We start from the raw sequence: 21,853 nt of genomic DNA on the forward strand, positions 1-21,853 counted from the left end.
TTTTATTATCTTGTGTATATGACAGAAATAATACTAAAGCATAACTATATCAAATTAGCTAAAGACATTCAAGCATAAATAACACTCGTTGGGATTATTTATAAAGGTCTGGAAATCAGTTCTGTTATGCCCCAAATTTACATTAAACTAAGGTAAATTCCAAATTAAGCCATTTTGCAGAAAGTGAAAGAAAATCTCAGGAAGGAAATAACAGATCTATTTATACCCTCATATTTATTTATTCTTTAGTTCTTTCTGTCAAGGTTTTCAAATTCCATGTAAATATATATATTTATGCATATATGTATATAAATGTATATATATATATATATATATATATATATATATACTAAATGTACTAACGAATGGAAAAAAGTAACAACAAAGTTAAAGAATTTGGAATGTTTGGTTATTTTTGATGAGGCTTTAACAACTTCAAAAATTTGTGTGTTCCTACATCATTCTCATAGGTTATAGATTTGTGTAATAATTTGTAATAAAGAAAGAAAAGGAAAAACATTTTAAAGATAACAGCAGGGAAAAAAATCTTTCTTGCTTTTTTATATGAAGATCTCAATAATCATGTGAACCTGATCATGATCTTTCACATGACTCGCTCTCTACCAGTCTAAAATAAAAGAGGTAAGGAATGATGAGAAGAACACTTTAATCTCAGATGTGTCAACAAAACCCTTCCTAGATCTCGGTTCGTAACTTCAGTGTAGACCCCTTCATTTGCTGCTCATAGTGCATGTCAAATTTCTCATTTAGGGCTACTGTAAAGTAATTCTTCCAGTCTCCTGCAATCCCTGTAACAAAAGAGAAAAAAAACAGTAAATATTATGTCTTCCAGCCAGAATAATGAAATTTTCTAATATTCATCACTTTCATTAACACTAATCAAATTTTATTCTTGTAATCCTTAATTATAGAAATAAAATATATACCATAAATACTATATATTTGAGAGTGCAAGCAAGGATTTGTCCTGATTGTTAAAACAAAACAAAACAAAACAAACAGCAAATTTATTTCTCTGACCTTCCCCGTTATGCTATCAATACTTCACTTAATTTTTCTTCTCCAGTTTCCTCTGAAATGCTGGGGCTCCTGAGATCCATGTTTTACCTACTCCCAAGATATTAAATATCATCTTCATGCTGATAATATTAAAATGCAGACTTACGTCTTCATATCCAAGTGCCTACCTGATATGACCACTTTCATTCCATACGAGCATCTCAAATTCACCCAGTTTAAAAATAAATTTATTTCCTTCCCTACAAAATTGCATTTTATTGGTGACCTTTTCCATAACCTGGTTAATGGCAACAGCAGGTATCCACTGCATAAACTTAACAGTTATCCTTCAACCACAATATCTAATTCTTTATTTATATTCAGACTTTCTTTATAGCCATTGCCTTCTCTCCATTTCTGCTGCCAGCTAAGAGAAGCTCCTCAGCGTTTCCCACCTGTGTGTTACAATAGCCTAGCAGGCTCTTCTTTTTGCTTTTCATCACATCCAACCCTCCTCTGACAGAAGAAAGTCACCTTGTATTTTAAATTAATCAATTGTTCAATTGCCCCGTTAGCTCAAGGAGATCTAAACTTTCCCAATGACAAGACCCAAAAAGCAGAAGATAGAAAATGTGTCTTGAGAATCATGTGGGGTCTGAAGGTATAACAGTACAAAGCCCTTTACAAACATGGCCATTATTTTAAGTTTGTTGTTTTATCTTAAAAATATATGAGGACATTATGGGAAAAGAAACTGAGATAATCTGAGGATTCAATAATTTAAATATACTCTGCATGTTAACTCTCTTTCATGTGTGCCCTATTTTCACCCAGTGGCAGGTTTGTTATTCCAATTGTTTAAAAAATCCCTGACCCTCTCAATGACAATTTGGTTCCAAGAGCAAGATTTTCTCTGTTCTGTTTCTGCTTCACATATCAGTAAGACTGGATGTCCCAATACTCTGCATATCCTACATGCCTTTGGATTTATAAACTGACTATATCTCATCAAGACCACCATGCCTCCTCCCAATAGATGTCACTTCATTGTATTTTGATATTTTTGCTAAGCCAAGCTGTATTTACCACTAAGTGTTTTGAAACTTAGTCTTTTTTAAAACAACTTTATTGAGGTATAATTTATATACAGAGAACTGTACATATTTAAAGTATACAATTTGATAAGTTTGGAAATTTGCCATTTAGTCTTGAAAAATGCCTTCCACTTGGTTAAGGAAAAGCTGACTAATTGTTCTAAGCTTGTTTCTTCATCTCAAAATTAGATTATAATAGAATTTTCTCTTAACTCTTGCATTAGAATTTAAAAAAAATTAGAATTTACAATTTATATGATGTATGTGATGCAGCACCAAGGCACAAAGACTTAATAAGTAATAGCTAGTAGAGTGTGATATTAGTGCTAGTACTGAGGCTGGGGTGGCTGCTGGTCATTCTTAATATAATTTGCTGCATATACAAAGTAATCAACAAGTAATAGTAATTTATTAGTAGTAGTACTAATATTTTATGCTTCTGCAGAACTGGTCACTCAAATGTGAAACATCTCTGAAGAAAACAAGCAGGGTCCACAGGCATGAATAGATCTTAATAGATGTTTGCCTATAACTATTTCAACTTATGATTTCCTACAGCAATGGAGGCAAATAACATGACTATCTCACCCTTTCTCATGAAGGGAGATACTTTTTGGTTCATGACTTCATCCGGTAGCATTGTGTAATTGGTAGATGGATTGTTCTTCATCTCCTGGAATGAAGTGTGTTTTATAATCTTGTCCACAAGCTCGTCTGATGCCTTCCTTCCCAGAAATTCTATCAATTTCATCACCTCTTTTCTGATATTCTAAGAAGAAAAAAATATTTTGAAGACTCAGTTACTAAAGTTGAATACATTACAACTTTACATTACAACAAAGGACACAGAAAGAAAACTTTTCTTCCCTCCTCTTCCCCCCACTGATATTGGAATTAGGATTCTAGTGAGCAAAAACATTTCTTGGGGAAGTGGTATTTTTTAACTTCTCTAAGCATAATTTTCCTCATTCATAAAATGAACATAAAAGAAACTTCAAAGATTTTTAGAACACTAAATGAGATGCTGTTTATAAAATATTTATTTTAGTCATTTATGCATAATACATGCTCAATAAATACTATCTATGAATATAATATACACTCTTGAAGACTACAGTCCCCTTTGACAGATCAAGTTTGAGGTTGAAAATATGCAGACAGCTTTCAATTTTCTTTTAATTTATTGATGTAACTAGTGAGAAGCAAAGGAACCAGAAAGATTAAGAAAGGGTGTAAAAAGTCAAATACTCAACATGGAACAATATCAGATTTTCATGAACCATAGCTACAAACATCCCCATCTCTAGTCACTTCTATAGCATACCCTATTATTCGGCTTAATCATTCAATGCAACGATTCTCAAAACCAACTATAATGCTTATTCTGATGTATAGTTCCCTTTACACAGAATGCTGTTCTCTAATTCTCTGTTCTACAAATTACAGCTTGCCTGTCAAACTTCAGCTTAAGTATCACCTTCTTTGGGATAATTTCCTCGACTATTCCAATTTGAGTTAGATAACTCTATTTTTGCTCCCATAAATCCCTATATAAATCCATTGTACCATATACGTATTCTCACGTTTTTTATTTACTTGTTTTCCACAAAAAAAGGTAGTATCTCTACATAACAAGGTTACTGTCTTTTTCTCTTTCTACTTGATATGTTGTAGAAACAAGAGAAAACATTTATTCTTCTGTTCCTCATTCACTCAAATAGAGAAGAAACATAAACACGGCCATTTTTGACCAAAATAGGGAGTAAATGGACATGAACAATTTGGAAGGGTGAAATGGTTGGATTAACTAATACATTTTTTTCGTGTGCCTTTTAAATTTACTGTCTTCAATATTCTCGTTACAGAACACAAATTTAAGTAATAAAATAAACTATAGATCATGGCTGCTTCTCATTCCAATTTGTTCTGTGTTAAATTCTATCAAGAAGTAATAATTCAGTTTCTAAAATAATACTTATGATTTTATTTTAAATTTGTCCTCATCAAAACAACTCTAGAATTACTGCCACATGAATCTTAATAATTGTGCAAAGATGTGGATAAGACATGGATATCAATTGCTTTCTTGGTACTAATAAAGAATAAATAAATAAATAAATAAAGAAGATATTTCTTACCCTTTAATAAAAAGACCCAGTAATTTGTCTTTCATTTTAAAATTATTTGATATGTGCACATATGTGCTTTAAAGAATAAAAATCAATATAGCACCCTTACCTACTACCGAATGTATGCAATAAGACATTCATAATTGGTTGAGTTTTTCCATTTGCAAGTTTCCAACTTCATTCTTTTCATTCTCCATTCCAATTTCCACAAACAACAACAAACTTGCTATCCTGAAATTGACCTAATCAATCCTGTGCTTTACTCTGTAGATTTGAGGCTCATGTATGTAACCCTAGACAACATATGGTTTGGTTTTACCCAATTGATGTGCACATTTGAAATGTATTCCTTTTCATTGCAATATAATATTTAATTGTAGAATAATAGTATATATCATGTATTGATTCCTGAATATATGTATATTTGGGTTGTTTCCAATTTTTATGGTCATGGGGAATGCTGCTATGAAGGTTGCTGTATATATAAACTACTACACACAAGTCAGTGTTTCTCAAGAGCATATATCTACTAGTGGAATTCCTGAGTCTTAAATTATGTGCATGTTTGCCCTCCCTAGGTAACACGTTGTTTCCATAGTGTTTGTATATTTTTATACTCTTAACAGAAATGTGTTACTTCTCACTAACATACATCCTGACTGGTATTTATTATTGTCAGACTTTTTAATTGCTGTCAATCTGGTGGATGTGAAAAGGCATCCTAGTAATTTTTATTTTGAATTACCCTGATTATTAAAAAAGCTGGAAAAAAAAACAGATTATGAAGAAATTGTGATGTCCTCACTCTTTTTCATATTGTTGTTCCAGCATTCTCTTTACTCTCTTCTTCTGGAAGTTTGAGTTGATATATGTGAGACCTTGTTAATCTATCTTATATATTCATTACCTCTTCTGAAGTATTCTGTTTATCTCACTGTGGTACATCCTGTGGACTTTCCTCAGCATCATCTTCTACATTAATAATTCACTATTTAGCCATGTCTCATCTGTTATTTAAACTATGTTTTAATTTTCTAATTTTAGTTTTTAAAATTTATTTTAGAAATTCTATTTTGCTGGGGGGTTTTCAAAATCTGCTTTATCAATTTTAGTAATCTCTTATTTCTTTGTAAAATTTCTAATTTCTTCTTTTGTTTCTTTAAATATGTTCAGCATAGTTATTTTATGGTCCTTGTCTGATAATTCCTACCTCTATGGATTTGGAGACCAGTTAACTCTTCTTGCCCATTGTGATTCCTTGTGTGCATATGTGTGTGCATGTTGTTGTTGTTTTGTTTTATGAACTCAAATTCCTTCTTTTATCTTTGGTAAATTTTTGAGACTTGGGTTTATATGTATTCACTTACAGAAGGTTTTTATTTACTAGCTTCAAATCTGTGCTAAAGTATCTGAATTATTTTAACTTTTGGAGTTGGCTGCATCATTTATTTAAAGGCAGAATTTTGTATTTACCATGGTGTCAAATTCTAACATTTTGAGAATTACTAAGTTGCCATATGTTTTGAGTTTCTCACCTCCTTCATGTCTTCATAGAAAAGAAATAGCACTTGTGGATTCTCTCTCTTTTCCCACCAAGATTTTGTGTGTTCATACCAGGAACCATAAGGAACTAAAATTAGAGAGAAAAATAATGTGAGGACATAGCATCATCTTTATATAGCTTGAAAATGAGTCTTCAGACAAAGAAATATAAATAAATGATCATGGAATGAAAACTAGAGATCAGCTGTACATCTGAAGCAAATTTCTCTGCAGCAAAAGCAGCACAGTATGTTGAATAAACTATATACAGAAACATATTTCCAACTTTCATTATTATGACATGGTTTATGACTCAGAGGAAAAGTAAAGGAAGACTCCATCCATTTGATTCAGAGCTTATGAAAGCATTTTTGAAAATGGTGTGTGTGTGTGTGTGTGTGTGTGTGTGTGTGTGTTTGTGAAATCAGGTTGTTAGTGAAATGAGTTGAGTAGTGGAATTATCAACATTATTATGATCAGAATTCAGTCCAGGTCTCATATGTACCATTTAAAAACTAGCTTTGGGGCTTCCCTGGTGGCGCAATGGTTGAGAGTCCGCCTGCCGATGCAGGGAACACGAGTTCGTGTCCCGATCCGGGAAGATCCCACATGCCGCGGAGCGGCTGGGCCCGTGAGCCATGGCTGCTGAGCCTGCGCGTCCGGAGCCTGTGCTCCGCAACGGGAGAGGCCACAACAGTGAGAGGCCTGCGTACCGCAAAAACAAACAAACAAACAAAAAAACTTGCTTTGGTAACTGAAGCTAGCAGCTATATAATTTTTGTTACACCACTCACAGTTTAAATGGTAAGAGGTGCCCTCTTAGGGACGCTTAGTATCATTCTCACTCTAAAAAATTAGAAGATTTTGGAGATGATGTGGTATGACCATATACGGTTTCTTCCTTTCTCTTCCCTCATCTTCTCTCACATATATCCAAGTATTTTACCCAGTAAAAAGCTGACATGATAATATAATGATGTGTGAGTCAAAGTACTCTGCTTTGCATTAAATCGTTACATACCTCTTCTGTTCTTTGACTCTACCGACAATTTATTTATTTATTTATTTATTTATTTAGTATAGTTGGCTTACAATATTATAGTGGTTGTACAACATAGTGATTCAATATTTTAATAGATTATACACCGTAAAGTTATAATAAAATATTGACTATATTCCCTATGTTGCCCATTACTTCCCTGTGACTTATTTATTTTATAACTAGCAGCTTGTACCTCATAATCCCCTTCATCTATTTTGCCCCTCCCTATCCCCCTCCCCTGTGGTAAACACTAGTTTGTTTTCTGTATATGTGGGTAGGTCTGTTTCTGTTTTGTTACATTTATTTCTTTACAGAAAAAGTTATATAATGATTTTTATAGTGATCTTATTCGTTCATTTTGCAGAGGTACATTATCTTTCTCTGCCTTATAACACCTGTTTGATAATCTTGAGGCATGTATTTTATTCATGATGCTTTAGGATAAAATTTTCCAAATGTAGAGATAAGCATAATGCACATATACCACATTTTCATTGAGTCAATATTAAATTTTGTGGATATAAAAATGGTGTTATTATCTTTTTTCCTTACAATTATTACTACAGGATTAGAATGGCCTTCTTTAGTTAATACTAGATTCTCCTGAACCCTTTATTTCTCAAATTTGAATACTCAAGTTGCTTTAGTTGGGAGTTAAATAAAAAGACAAAATTTCCCAGAATTTCTGCTCAGGTAACTCTTACACTGTTCTGAGAAATCTAGTTGAATTATTCAGACTGCACAGTAGTTAGAATGAGTAAGAACTTTGTAGATATTCAGACTTCTTTGTGAATTCTGGCCCCATGTAGTATCTGAAATTTTTCTTAGAAACAAATGAACATTTTCTCTCCTCTGTCTTTTTCCCCTCTTGTTCAATGAAGTTGAAATAACACACTGTGAAGTGCTTCTGTAATAAAAAGAGATGAGAGAGAATTGGACACACATACATCTGTATACTTATTTGTAGGCACCAAACTAGAGTATCCAGGTTCTGCAATTTTCCATCCACATCTGGAAACTCTATGCTTGTTCTAAAGTTCAAGGCCTTCTAGAATTTCTGTGTTTTAATTAAGGACTAGGAAGGATAACAGACCAGAACGGACAACAAAAATTTTTGCCCAGAGATGCCATTTGTCTTGTATCATTTACCTTGAAAGAATTCAGAAAAAGAAACTGTTCATACCTTCTCCATCCATGAATTTTTCCACAAAATCTTGAAAAGAACCAGGATCTGGATTAGCAGTCACCATTAAAAAGAAATAGTAATAAGAAACAACCACATCCTTGGCATTCCGGCAAACATAGATGATCTAAGAAGATGAAATTAGATATTAAATCAGCTAATATTTTTCAAATATAGTCTCACCAAGATTTAAAAAGGAAATGTTTATGTTTTCAACTATAAACATAACACATATTTATTGTAGAAATATATAAAATATATAAAATTATAAAGAAGAAAACTCCTTAAATAATCTAAAGTGACAGCATCTTTTGCATTGTTGTTCAATGTTAGCTCTCACTTTTCATTTTTGTGCCATATTCATTTTTATTTCACATATTTCATTTGAGTGTCTCAAATTCCATTGATATAAAATGGATGAGGCAGATTATTATCCCCAATTTATAAGTACAGAAACTAAACTGAAGCTTAGTCAGAATACATGGTTGAGAATAAATGTACCCAATGAGAGTAAAAAGTCTTCTGGCCTTTATGCTACACCACTATTCCTTATAGCAATAAAAAAAAAAAAAGTCCTGTTATTTTCTTGCTTGCAATCTTGAAGAAAAAATCATGTTTATGAGGTTCTTTTTAAGTGCATGTTGCTGTCAGTGAAAAAATATAATCTTCACTCACACCTTGTTTAGTTTCCATTTTATATAGCGAGGAAACATCAATAAATGAACAGACAGGAAGCCTTGGTTTTAGACGCTGGTTCTGGCACTAATTTCTACCATCTTGTACAAAGCACCAATCATTTTGGACCTACATTTTCTATCTACTAAACAAATGAGTTACATCATATCGTTAAAGTCTTTTCTAGGTCAGACACTCAGTGCTGCCAGAAAAGAGCTGCAAAAGTAAACTTCATCTCTCTGGTCTTCCACTTCCTCCTTCAGGCACCTGAGAAATGCCATTGGGAATGGCTGCTCTTGACTCTCCACTCTTTCCTGGATATGATTAGGCTCATAACCTGTCTTACTAAAGTTAATACATTTTCAAACAATTTTAAAGAAATCTTTTTGTTTACTCTAAGAAGTATGGTTTTCATTTTTAAGGTCCCACTATAAAACGCTCCAAATGCTACAGTAAATAAAGCGAACTTTCTTTTCTCATCAAAGCTATCATTAGCCATATTGAACTTTTCCAACCTTACTTAAAACTCTCCCTAGTCCTTTTTGCCTATTAGCTGAATGGAACTCTTTGCCACTATTTCCAACACTTTACTTCATAATTTTCATCTCTTTTTTTATTCATGCTTTTCCCTCTGTCTTGAATATTCTCTGCATTTCAAAATACTATCCATGGATTGGTTTAAGATGGAGGAGTACAAAGATGTGTTCTTACTCTCTCTTCCAAGAGCACCAGAATCACAACTAACTGCTGAACAATCATTGACAGGAAGACAGAAAGACAAAGAAAGATACCCCACCTCAAAAGACAAAGAAGCTGAAATGAGATAGTTGGAGGGGAGCAATCATAATAAGATCAAATCCCATAAATGGGGGGTGGGTGACTCACAAACTGGAGAAAAATTATACCATAGAAGTCCACCCACTGGAGTGAAGGTCCTGAGCCCCACGTCAGGCTTCCCAACCTGGGGGTCTGGCAAAAGGAGGAGGAATTCCCAGAGAATCAGACTTTGGAGGCTAGTGGGATTTGATTGCAAGACTTAAACAGAACTGGGGGAAACAAAGACTCCACTCTTGAAGGGCACACACAAAGTAGTGTACACATCAAGACTCAGGGGGAAGGAGCACTGACCCCACAGGAGACTGAACCAGACCTACCTGCTAGTGTTGGAGGGTCTCCTGCAGAGGTGGGGGGCATCTGTGGCTCACTGTAGGTACAAGGACACTGGCAACAGAAGTACTCCTTGGCGTGAGCCTTCCTGAAGTACACCATTAGCCCCACCAAAGGACCTGTAGGCTTCAGTCCTGGGTCACCTCAGGCCTCACAACCAACAGGGAGGCAACCCAGCCCCACCGATCAGCAGACAAATGGATTAAAGTTTTACTGAGCTCTGCCCACCAGAGCAACACCCGGCTCTACCTACCACCAGTCCCTCCCATCAGGAAGCTTGCACAACCCTCTTAGATAGCCTCATCTACCAGAGGGCAGACAGCAAAAGCAAGAAAAACAGCAATCCTGAGCCTGTGGAAAGAAAACTACATTCACAGAAACACAGACAAAATGAAAAGGCAGAGGACTATGTACCAGATTAAAGAACAAGATAAAACCCCAGATAAACAACTAAATGAAGTGGAAATAGGCAACTTTCCAGAAAAAGAATTCAGAATAATGATAGTGAAGATGAGCCAGGACCATGGAAAAAGAATGGAGGCAAATATTGAGAATATACAAGAAATGTTTAACCAAGACCTAGAAGAATTAAAGAACAAACACCTAGAAGAATTAAAGAACAAACAAAAAGAGAAGAACAATACAATAACTGAAATGAAAAACACACTAGAAGGAATCAATAACAAAATAACTGAGGCAGAAGAACGGATAAGTGACCTGGAAGACAGAATGGTGGAATTCACTGCTGCGGAACAGAATAAAGAAAAAAGAATGAAAATAAATGAAGACAGCCTAAGAGACCTCTGGGACAACATTAAATGCACCAACATTCGAATTATAGGGGTCTCAGAAGGAGAAGAGTGAGAGAAACGATCCAAGAAAATTCTTAAAAGAGGTTATAGTCGAAAACTTCCCTAACATGGGAAAAGAAATAGCCACCCAAGTCCAGTAAGTGCAGAGAGTCCCAGGCAAGATAAACCCATGGAGAAACATGCAGAGACACATAGTAATCAAATCAACAAAAATTAAAGACAAAGAAAAATTATAAAAACATTAGGGGAAAAATGACAAATAACATACAAGGGAACTACCATAAGGTTAACAGCTGATTTCTTAGCAGAAACGCTACAAGTCAGAAGGGAGTGACATGATATACTTAAAGTGATGAAACAGAAGAACCTACAACCAAGATTACTCTACCTGGCAAGGATCTCATTAAAATTTGATGGAGAAATCAAAAGCTTTACAGACAAGCAAAAACTAAGAGAATTAAGCACCACCAAAACAACTCTACAACAAATGCTAAAGGAACTTCTCTAAGTGGAAAACACAAGAGAATAAAAGGACCTACAAAACAAACCCAAAACAATTAAGAAAATGGTAATAGGAACATACATATTGATAATTACCGTAAATATGAATGGATTAAGTGCTCCAACCAAAAGACACAGGCTCACTAAATGGATGCAAAAACAAGACCCATCTATATGCTTTCTACAAGAGATCCAATTCAGATCTAGGGACACATACAGACTGAAAGTGAGGGAATGGAAAAAGATATTCCATGCAAATGGAAATCAAAAGAGAGCTGGAGTAGCAATACTCATATCAGATAAAATGGACTCTAAAATAAAGAATGTTACAAGAGACAAGAAAGGACACTACATAATGATCAAGTTATCGATCCAAGAAGAAGATATAACAATTGAAAATATTTATGCACCCAAACAAAGGAGCACCTCAATACAAAAGGCAAATGCTAACAGCTATAAAAGAGGAAATTGACAGTAACACAACAATAGTGGGGGACTTTAACGCCTCACTTTCACCCATGGACAGATCATCCAGACAGAAAATTAATAAGGAAACACAAGCTTTAAATGACACAATAGACCAGATAGATTAAATTGATATTTATAGGACATTCCATTCAAAAACAGCTGATTACACTTTCTTCTCAAGTGCACATGGAACATTCTCCAGGATAGATAACATCTTGGGTCACAAATCAAGCCTTGATAAATTTAAGAAAATTGAAATCACATCAAGCATCTTTTCCAACCACAGTGCAATGAGATTAGGAATCAATTACATGGAAAAAAACATAAAAAACACAAACACGTGGAAGCTAAGCAATACGTTACTAAATAACCAAGAGATCACTGAAGTAATCAAAGAGGAAATCAAAAAATACCTAGAGACAAATGACAATGGAAACATGACAATCCAAAATGTATGGGATGCAGCAAAAGCAGTTCTAAGAAGGAAGTTTATAGCAATACATTCCTACATCAAGAAACAAGAAAAATCTCAAAACACAATGTAACCTTACACCTAAAGTAACTAGAGAAAGAAAACAAACAAAACCCAAAGTTAGTAGAAGGAAAGAAATCATAAAAATCAAAGCAAAAATAAATGAAATAGAAACAAAGAAAACAATAGCAAAGATCAATAAAACTAAAACGTGGTTCTTTGAGAACATAAACAAGATTGATAAAACTTTAGCCAGACTCATCAAAGAAAAGAGGGAGAGGACTCAAATCAATAAAATTAGAAATGAAAAAGGAGAAGTTACAATGGACACCACAGAAATACAAAGCATCATGAGACTACTACAAGGAACTCTATGCCAATAAAATGGACAACCTGGAAGAAATGGACAAATTCTTAGAAAGGTATAGCCTTCCAAGACTGAACCAGGAAGAAATAGAAAATATGAACAGAACAGGCACAAGTAATGAAATTGAAAATGTGATTTTAAATCTTCCAACAAACAAAAGTCCAGGACCAGATGGCTTCACGGGTGAATTCTATCAAAGATTTAGAGAACAGCTAATACCCATCCTTCTCAAAGTCTTCCAACAAATTTCAGAGGAAGGGACATTCCCAAGCTCATTCTATGAGGCCACCATCACGCTGATACCAAAACCAGACAAAGATATTACAAAAAAAAGAAAATTACAGACCAATAACACTGATGAATATAGAGGCAAAAATCCTCAACAATATACTAGCAAACAGAATCCAACAATACATTAAAAGGATCATATACCACGATCAAGTGGAATTTATCCCAGGGAGGCAAGGATACTTCAATATACACAAATCAATCAATGTGATACACCATATTAACAAGCTGGAGAATAAAAACCATATGATCATATCAATAGATGCAGACAAAGCTTTTGACAAAATTCAACACCAATTTATGATAAAAAAAAAAACTCTCCAGAAAATGGGCATAGAGGGAACCTACCTCAACAAAACAAAGGCCATATATGGCAAACACATAGCAAACATCATACACAATGGTGAAAAACTGAAAGCATTTCCTCTAAGATCAGGAACAAGACAAGGATATCCACACTTGCCACCATTATTCAACATAGTTTTGGAAGTCCTAGCCATGGCAATCAGAGAAGGAAAAGAAATAAAAGGAATACAAATTGGAATAGAAGAAGTAAAATTGTCACTGTTTGCAGATGACATGATATTATACATTTAGAATCCTAAAGATGCCACCAGAAAACTACTAGAGCTAATCAATTAATTTGGTAAAGTAGCAGGATACAAAATTAATGCACAGGGCTTCACTGGTGGTGCAGTGGTTGAGAGTCCGCCTGCCGATGCAGGGGACACGGGTTCATGCCCCGGTCCGGGAAGATCGCACATGCCATGGAGCGGTAAGGCCCATGAGCCATGGAAGCTGAGCCTGCGCCTCTGGAGCCTGTGCTCTGCAACGGGAGAGGCCACAGCAGTGAGAGGCCCGCATATCAAAAAAAAAAAAAAAAAAAAAAATTAATGCACAGAAATCTCTTGCATTCCTACACACTAACAATGAAAGATCAGAAAGAGAAATCAAGAAAATAATATCATTCACCATTGCAACAAAAAGAATAAAATACCTAGGAATACACCTACCTAAGGAGGCAAAAGATCTGTGCTCAGAAAACTATAAGAAACTGATGAAAGAAATCAAAGATGACACAAACAGATGGAGAGATATAGTATGTTCTTGGATTGGAAGAATCAATATTGTGAAAATAGTTATACTACCCAAAGCAATCTACAGATTCAATGCAATTCCTATCAAATTACCAATGGCATTTTTTACAGAACTAGAACAAAAAATCTTAAAATTTGTATGGAGACACAAAGGACCCCATATAGACAAAGTAGTCTTGAGGGAAAAAAAACGGAGCCGGAGGAAGCAGATCCCTGAGTTCAGACTATACTACAAAGCTACACTAATCAAGACAATATGGTACTGGCACAAAAACAGAAATATAGATCAGTGGAACAGGATAGAAAGCACAGAGATAAACCCATGCACCTATGGTCAACTAATCTATGACAAAAGAAGCAAGGATATACAATGGAGAAAAGTCAGTCTCTTCAATAAGTGGTGCTGGGAAAACTGGACAGCTACATGTAAAAGAATGAAATTAGAGCACTCCCTAACACCATACACAAATAAACTAAATAAATAAAACAAAATGGATTAAAGACCTAAATGTAAGCCTGGACACTATAAAACTCTTAGAGGAAAACATAGGAAGAACACTCTTTGACATAAATCACAGCAAGATCTTTTTTGACCCATCTCCTAGAGTAATGGAAATAAAAACAAAAATAAACAAATGGGACCTAATGAAACTTAAAAGCTTTTGTGCAGCAAAGGAAACTATAAACAAGACAAAAAGACAATCCCTGAATGGAAGAAAGTATTTGCAAATGAATCAATGGACAAAGGATTAATCTCCAATATATATAAACAGCTCATTCAGCTCAATATTAAAAAAAACAAAAACCCAATCAAAAAATGGGCAGAAGGCCTAAATAGACATTTCTCCAAAGAAGACATACAGATGGCCAAAAGGCACATGAAAAGCTGCTCAACATCACTAATTATTAGATAAATGTAAATCAAAACTACAGTGAGGTATTACCTCACACTGGTTAGAATGGCATCATCAGAAAATCTACAAGCAATAATTGCTGGAGAGGGTGTGGAGAAAAGGGAACCCTCTTGCACCATTGGTGGGAATATAAATTGATGCAGCCACTATGGAGAGCAGCATGGACGTTCCTTAAAATACTAAAAATAGAATTACCATATGACCCAGCAATCCCACTACTGGGCGTATACCCAGAGAAAACCATAATTCAAAGAGACACATGCACCCCAATGTTCATTGCAGCACTATTTGCATTAGACAGGTCATGGAAACAACCTAAATGCCCATCAACAGATGAATGGAAAAAGATGTGGTACAATGGAATATTACTCAGCCATAAAAAGGAACGAAATTGGGTCATTTGTAGAGACATGGATGGACCTATAGACTGTCATACAGAGTGAAGTATGTCAGAAAGAGAGAAACAAATATCCTATATTAACGCATATATGTGGAATCTTGAAAAATGGTACAGATGAACCGGTTTGCAAGGCAGAAATAGAGACACAGATGTAGAGAATAAACATATGGACACCAAGAGGGGTAAGCAGGGTGCGGGTGGTGGTGGGATGAATTGGGAGATTGGGATTGACTTATATATACTAATATGTATAAAATAGACAACTAATAAGAACCTGCTGTATAAATAATTAATTAAATTAAATAAAAAAATACTATCCATATTTAAACCTTTGCTCCAAGTCCTCCATAAAAGTTTTTATTCTCCAGGATGTGGGGCGGGGGAAGGTGGGAAGTTAAAGGAATTCCTCTTTCCTTAAACTTCCATCAGTTTGTCTTATCTCTTTTTTGGAAGATCCTATTCTCTTCCCTAACTTTTCACTGCACATGTTCTTCCTGCCTTCGAGGTAAATCTAGGTCTTTCCACTCACTTCTCTCAAGTCAAAGTTTCTAGTTTGCCCACAATTCACTTGGGATCATAATCTATCTTAAAATTCTTACACTTGAAAAACCCCTGATCCTATAATAATTCATACTTCAACCAGCTGTGACATTTTTAAGCTTGTGGTCATTCCCTTGTTTTAACTGAAGATTTGAACACCTGCCTTATAGTGTTACTCTCCATACCAAAACTTTTCACCACACTGTATAATTTTAGTGTCTGTATGCATGAACCACCTGATTCTCTAGGTTCATGTGGTCATTGATCATTACCTCTATTTTACTTCAACTAACAATATTTTTAGCCAAATCTTGAAACTTGTCAGTACCCTAAAGTTTCTGAAGGCTTGTCCTTGAGCACCATGTTTTCTTCCAAGACAGTCCTGTTTCTTTATTCTTTCTTTCTTATCAGGAATATACCTCTTCTGCAACAACTCCAAGTTCTCAAGTTTATTGGCCTCAATTGTTTCTTTTATCAGCCTGTTCCCTTTTTTTTTTTTTTTACTTTCTTCTTTTTTATCACTTAAAGTTTCTAGTCCAACACTCCAAACACACTTTTACTAAGAGTCTCAATCCACTTCTCTTCTTGTCTACCAGTGAATCACCCTGGAAGTACTCAGGATGTGAATCCATCCAGTTGTCTCCTAGTCTTTGATGATCTCTGAGATGATCAGCAGTTTTGTGAAGACTGAGGCTATTATAAAGGTACAGTATGTATTTTCATTTAAAAGTAAAGGGGGGGAATTCCCTGGTGGCACGGTGGTTAAGAATCCACCTGCCAATGCAGGGGACATGGGCTGAAGCCCTCGTCTGGGAAGATCCCGCATGCCATGGAACAACTAAGCCCATGTGCCATAGTTACTGAGCCTACATGCCACAACTGCTGAAGCCTGCGAGCCTAGAGCCCATGCTCTGCAACAAGAGAAGCCACTGCAATGAGAAGCCTGTGCACTGCAATGAAAAGTAGTCCCCGCTCGCTGCAACTAGAGAAAGCCTGCGCACAGAAATGAAGACCCAACACAGCCTAAGATAAATAAATTTATAAAAAATATACTTTTTTAATTTTTAAAAATAAATAAATAAAGGGGTAACATCAAGGCTTCATCCCATTCTCAAAAGAAAAAAAGTAACTTGGCCAAATCTCTTGAAAAAATAGTAATCACATGTTTCCCAAAAGATACATGAATAATGTTTATTAAAGAGAGAGCTCTTGTGTATGGAATGATTTCAGCAGCATGTATGTGATCTTTCTAAGATTGCCTATGATAAAAACAAACAAACAAACAAACAAAAGCCATTGGAATCTTCAAAATTTTGCACCATGGATCTCCAGAAAATGTCATATATGCCCTGTTACGTCAGTGTACAAAATGGAAATGTTTCATGACTCAGATCCCCTTTTTGTCAATAATAACTAAGCATAGTACTTTAATATCTTATATGTTTAGTATGGGTCATAGTGTGTCTTAATAAAGCTAGTAAGGTCTTGAGAAATGGCTTCAGTGTTTTAAGACAATGTTTTGCCTGTACTTTAGGATTTCATGTATTATTCTTTCTAAAAAGCAAAATTGATCATATAAATCAGCAGCTTAATATGGCTGTAACTCCTCATTATCATCAAAGTGGAACCCAAACTTTCTAAATTGGCTTCCATATCTGTTATAAACAAACCCAGCTTATCTCCCTTCACTCATCCAGCCAGTATGGACACTCAGCTTTCCAGCTAAATTGAACTGGTTTCACATCCCACCTTGGGTTGCCTCTGGGATTATATAGACTAATTCCTATACATCCTTCATATATCAACTGAGATGTTACTTGCTCCTGGATAACTTCTCTGCCCTCAATGTCTGGGCTAGAATTCTTCTCTTACTTGACTTATAGTACCTTATGTATTGTTTCTTTATTTGTCACTTTCCCCCTGTGGACCATGTGCCCATGAAGACAAGGATTGCATGCATCTTATTAATTGTCATATTGCTGACTCAGGATAGGCACTCAGTAAATAATTATTATGTTATTTTTGTCTGGTTTGTCCTTGTCTAGTTCATTTGCATGCCTCACAATGCCAAGCACAATAGTTTTCAAAAAGAGTATATTGAATGCAATTACTAATAACAGCAAATACAAAAGTAGCTACCATATATTATTTATAACATGCTAGGTACTATGTTAAGCACTTTACAAGAATTATTTTAGTTAATCCTTATAACAACTCTATGCAGAATGCAATTATTATCTCTATTTTATAGATGAGGAAACTGAAGCTTAGATAGTTTACCTGTTTTTCTCAGAATTACCTCTGGAGTTAGAACTGAAATCTAAACTCTTTGACTATACTGACTATGATCCACATTTTAAAAATGTCTATAGATTCAATGAAGGAATAAGTAAACAAGTGTGTATAAGACACAGTTAGGATGTTACATAACTTTATCATTGTAAAATTCTTTGAGTTCGGTGAAGTTCTAAGAACACTTTACTCTGGTTACCTTACAGTTCTTTTCCCAAAATGAGGCTGGAAGAAGCTCAGGTGGCAGATGAGACTTCACTATTCTAGGAGATGCCATCTGTTTTAATTGTTTTACTCCTAATTTTTTAAAAAAACAAAAGTTGGACAACTTCAAAAATTATAAATATTTATATGGATTTTCATAGATTAAAAAAATAAAAGTAACTATATACTCTATATTGTTTTCATAATAATAATACATATTCACTATGATAGAAGTTTAGGTAGAGAAAATTATAGAGAAAAAATAGATCAAATAAAATTTCACCTTTGAAAAAAATCATTATTAACGTTTTGGTAAGCATCCTTCCATACAAAGATGTCTATACGCCCAGACTCACAGCCATACAAATACCACACACACAGATGAAATATTTAATATCTTCTGATCGCATTTTTCTTTTCTTTTAAGATTTTTTTCATGTGGACCATTTTTGTAAGTCTTTATTTAATTTGTTATAATATTGCTTCTGTTTTATGTTTTGGTTTTTTGGCCGTGAAGCATGTGGGATCTTAGCTCCCTGACCAGGGATCAAACCCGCACCCTCTGCATTGGAAGGTGAAGTCTTAACCACTGGACAGACAAGGAAGTCCCCTAATTGCATTTTTCTCGATATATTATAGTAACACTTCAATGTCAAGAAATATATGTCATTGTAACATGTTTAATGATTTCATATCACTTTTAACTCTTCTTTTGTTGATTAACATATATATTGTTTCTAATTTTTCATAATATTAAAAGAATCTGTGATAAAAGTATTTTTGCATGTATCCTTGAAAATTTTATGGATATCTTCCTGGCATTTAAAGTACTGTTGCATACATCCCATAAAGAGATAAATGCTCACATATTACTAGGCTCTGCTGAAAGCATGTCAGAGCTATCCTATTCTCTCTATTCCAGGCATATGCTATACCATAAACTCTGTCAAGATTTAAAATTAAATTTACATTCTTTCTTATGTAGAAGACATAATACTAATTGCCACTTTTGCTTATAGTCTCTTTCCTTTCACCATTTACATCCACACTTAAAATATGTGTATATAGCTTTTAAAATTAACTTAAGCATTACCATTCATCACCTTTTCGGTTCTGCATTCCAGGTAAGGAATTCGATTAAAAATGGCATCTTCTTTGCACTTTTCCACATCACCCTCTGTATAAATCATGTATACAATTTCACTAACCCATGTTGTGCCTGAAAAAATTAAACAAATCTGAGTCTCCCACTGATGATGCATAGCTGATGATGCAGGGAGTGATAGATTTATAGTTGGATAAAGTAGGAAGTTACCAATGCAATAGTATTTGAAAGATGCCAGAATAACCACAGGACTCAAGAAATATTTCCTCTAAAATTTAATCTTATAGGATCCTAACATAGCATCAATAAATAAAGAACATTGTAATAAGATACACCTGTGGTAGAAATCTGAATGTGTCGATGATGAATTGTGACATTGTACAATCTGATAACAGTCTTGGAACTAAATTTTTACATCTAAAAAGTAACCATGCTTCAATCCACAAATTTTCTAGATAGCTTCTATGCCTCAGGTTGAGTCCTACTACAGAGTATATAGAAAAGAATAAATCTGGTCCTTGTCCTGTGATGTTCAAAGGCCCTCTGAAAAGTCAGAAAGAATGCTCAAAAATTACAACACTTCTTTTTCCTTAAGATGTTGTAATACAGATGGTCACAGGGATTCAAAGGACTTTAAAGGAGGAACTTTGTGTGCTTCTGCTGCTGCCGTGATGTTTCCACAAGAAATGCCTTCAAGATACCATGATAATTGAGCTTAGCTTTAACAAACAATTGGCATAAATTCACAAGTTTTGTAAGGTAGGAAAGTGGTCTACCAGACAGAAAATCTGTTTTTGTTTTTCTTAATCAAAGGCCAGATACTTACAAATAGTAAAGAGGCAAGGAAAGAAATTGGATGTAGATTATAAAGACTAAATCAGAGGCTACCTGAAGGGATGTGTGGAGATGAGCTTACAGCAGCAACCAGACACTGAGCCTAAAAAGCCTTGTATTTCATACTAGAGTTCAAGTTGTTTTCTAAAAGTTTTTCAAAGGCATTAGCATACATTAAACAAGAAAGCAAGATTATCATGGTTATATTTTGGAAGAATTCCTCTAGAGCCAAAGTAAATAAAACAATGGAGTGAGGGGTCAATAAGAAAGGTGACAAGAGACCTGTAAGAGACTGACTGTGAGGCATATCTAAGAGACTAAAAGGGCAAAACACATTGATTGACTGAATATGGGAGATGCAGAAGTAAGAGAAATTGACTCTGGAGTAGCTCTCAGGTGTCCTCTTCATGTGACTGGTTTTGTGCTGACATAGATCTAGACAAGAAAGAGAAATGCAGGAGCTCTTTACAGTCAGAGTAGTCAAAGACATATTTAGTGTTTGACATACTTGTGTTAATTGGAACAGTTAGAGAAGATAGAGATAGAGAAGAAGTCTGTACTGGACCTTTCTAATTTCTAAAGATCTAGGATTGTAAGACTCCAGAGTTATGACTAACAAGCTAATTTCAGGAAAAAAGACGTTGCTTGCAAATAGAGTTTCAGAGATGGACTTTATAAAGAGGAGCTGGTTAGCTGAAAAAGTGTTAAGTTTTAAAAAATCTGTGAAAATTGCTTATACTTTGTCTATACAACAATGACAATAATGAAATAAGGTAAACACAGTGGGTAGTTTTAAATTTTAGTTATGGTTCCATATTCATCCATCTATATTATGTGATTTTTCTAAAGTGGCCAACAATACCCATTTGTCAATGTGCTGCTCAAATTATAAGTACAGATTGTGGTCTTAGAATAGAGCTATCGTATGCCACTTTTTTGTATGTCTATACCAAAACTGCTATATCTGTCCTTATTTAATATAGAGAATGAGTGTGGGAGGGGTGAATGGCTCAATATTTACCAGTCAAGGTGGGTTTGTCATTTCTAGGTGAAAAGGGAAAAACTTTGACCTAACAAAGAGACTTACCAGATTTGGGATAGGTGACAATGACAAGGTCATCTGGCCTTGCCTCAAATGCCTCCACATCATGCCAATATTGGATAAATTCTTTATACAGTAGAATTCCATGGATTCTGCCAAAGTAATCTAAATAGGCAGGTTTGGAAGAATTCATCATAGAGTGGTACACTGAAAGAAAAAAAGGTATGCTTTCCACTTTGTATGTACTTTAAAATGTTTTAACATTAATAATAGCCCTGTACATTGAGTTTCTCTTGGGTGTCTAGCATTTCTTAGCTGTTGAGCATATGGGGTAAATGCATATTAAAGAAGGATATAACATAGCCTTGGTGTTTTAAGAGTTTCTAATCCTATTAATAAGTCTAACATATGAAAGAATAAGTACAAAGCACAATAAAGTAAGATGTTTCAAAACTATGTACAAAATGTGTGATACATTCAACAGAGCCTTCGATTTCTCTGTCAAAATTGATGGGGCATATAAAAAAGCTAAGAGATTGAGAAAATACAACAATACTTTGGCAAATAATCACTTTGATTAATTCTGTATACATTAAGTAACAATAAAGATTGATGGTCACATTTGATAGCTATTGCCAAATATCAAAGTCAGAGCTTCCTTAGTT

At 34.7% G+C, this 21,853-nt stretch overlaps 1 protein-coding gene across 1 annotated transcript; it reads right to left on the minus strand.

Moving 5' to 3' along the window:
- Nucleotides 1-436: 436 nt before the first annotated feature.
- On the minus strand, nucleotides 437-21,381 carry SULT1E1 (sulfotransferase family 1E member 1). The gene is made up of 7 exons (XM_027089629.1): nucleotides 21,234-21,381; nucleotides 19,301-19,426; nucleotides 18,203-18,300; nucleotides 8,011-8,137; nucleotides 5,779-5,873; nucleotides 2,703-2,883; nucleotides 437-809 (listed from the first exon to the last, which is right to left on the minus strand). The coding sequence occupies exons 1-7, from the start codon at nucleotides 21,379-21,381 to the stop codon at nucleotides 697-699; spliced, it is 888 nt and encodes a 295-aa protein (XP_026945430.1). The 3' UTR covers nucleotides 437-696.
- Nucleotides 21,382-21,853: the final 472 nt, after the last annotated feature.

Source organism: Aethalodelphis obliquidens, unplaced genomic scaffold, assembly GCF_003676395.1.
Source record: "Aethalodelphis obliquidens isolate GAN/ISIS:26980383/991018 unplaced genomic scaffold, ASM367639v1 scaffold67, whole genome shotgun sequence".
In the NCBI taxonomy this organism is placed as follows: Eukaryota; Metazoa; Chordata; class Mammalia; order Artiodactyla; family Delphinidae; genus Aethalodelphis; species Aethalodelphis obliquidens.

Excerpts from the sequence above, each read along its gene's own strand:
- SULT1E1 (XM_027089629.1), bottom strand. The coding sequence starts at position 21,381 with ATGAATTCTTCCAAACCTGCCTATTTAGATTACTTTGGCAGAATCCAT. Across the intron at positions 19,427-21,233 it reads TGTCACCTATCCCAAATCTG|GCACAACATGGGTTAGTGAA; the intron begins GTAAGTCTCTTT and ends TAATTTTTTCAG. Across the intron at positions 8,138-18,202 it reads TTTGGGAAAAGAACTGTAAG|ATCATCTATGTTTGCCGGAA; the intron begins GTAACCAGAGTA and ends TCATCTTCTTAG.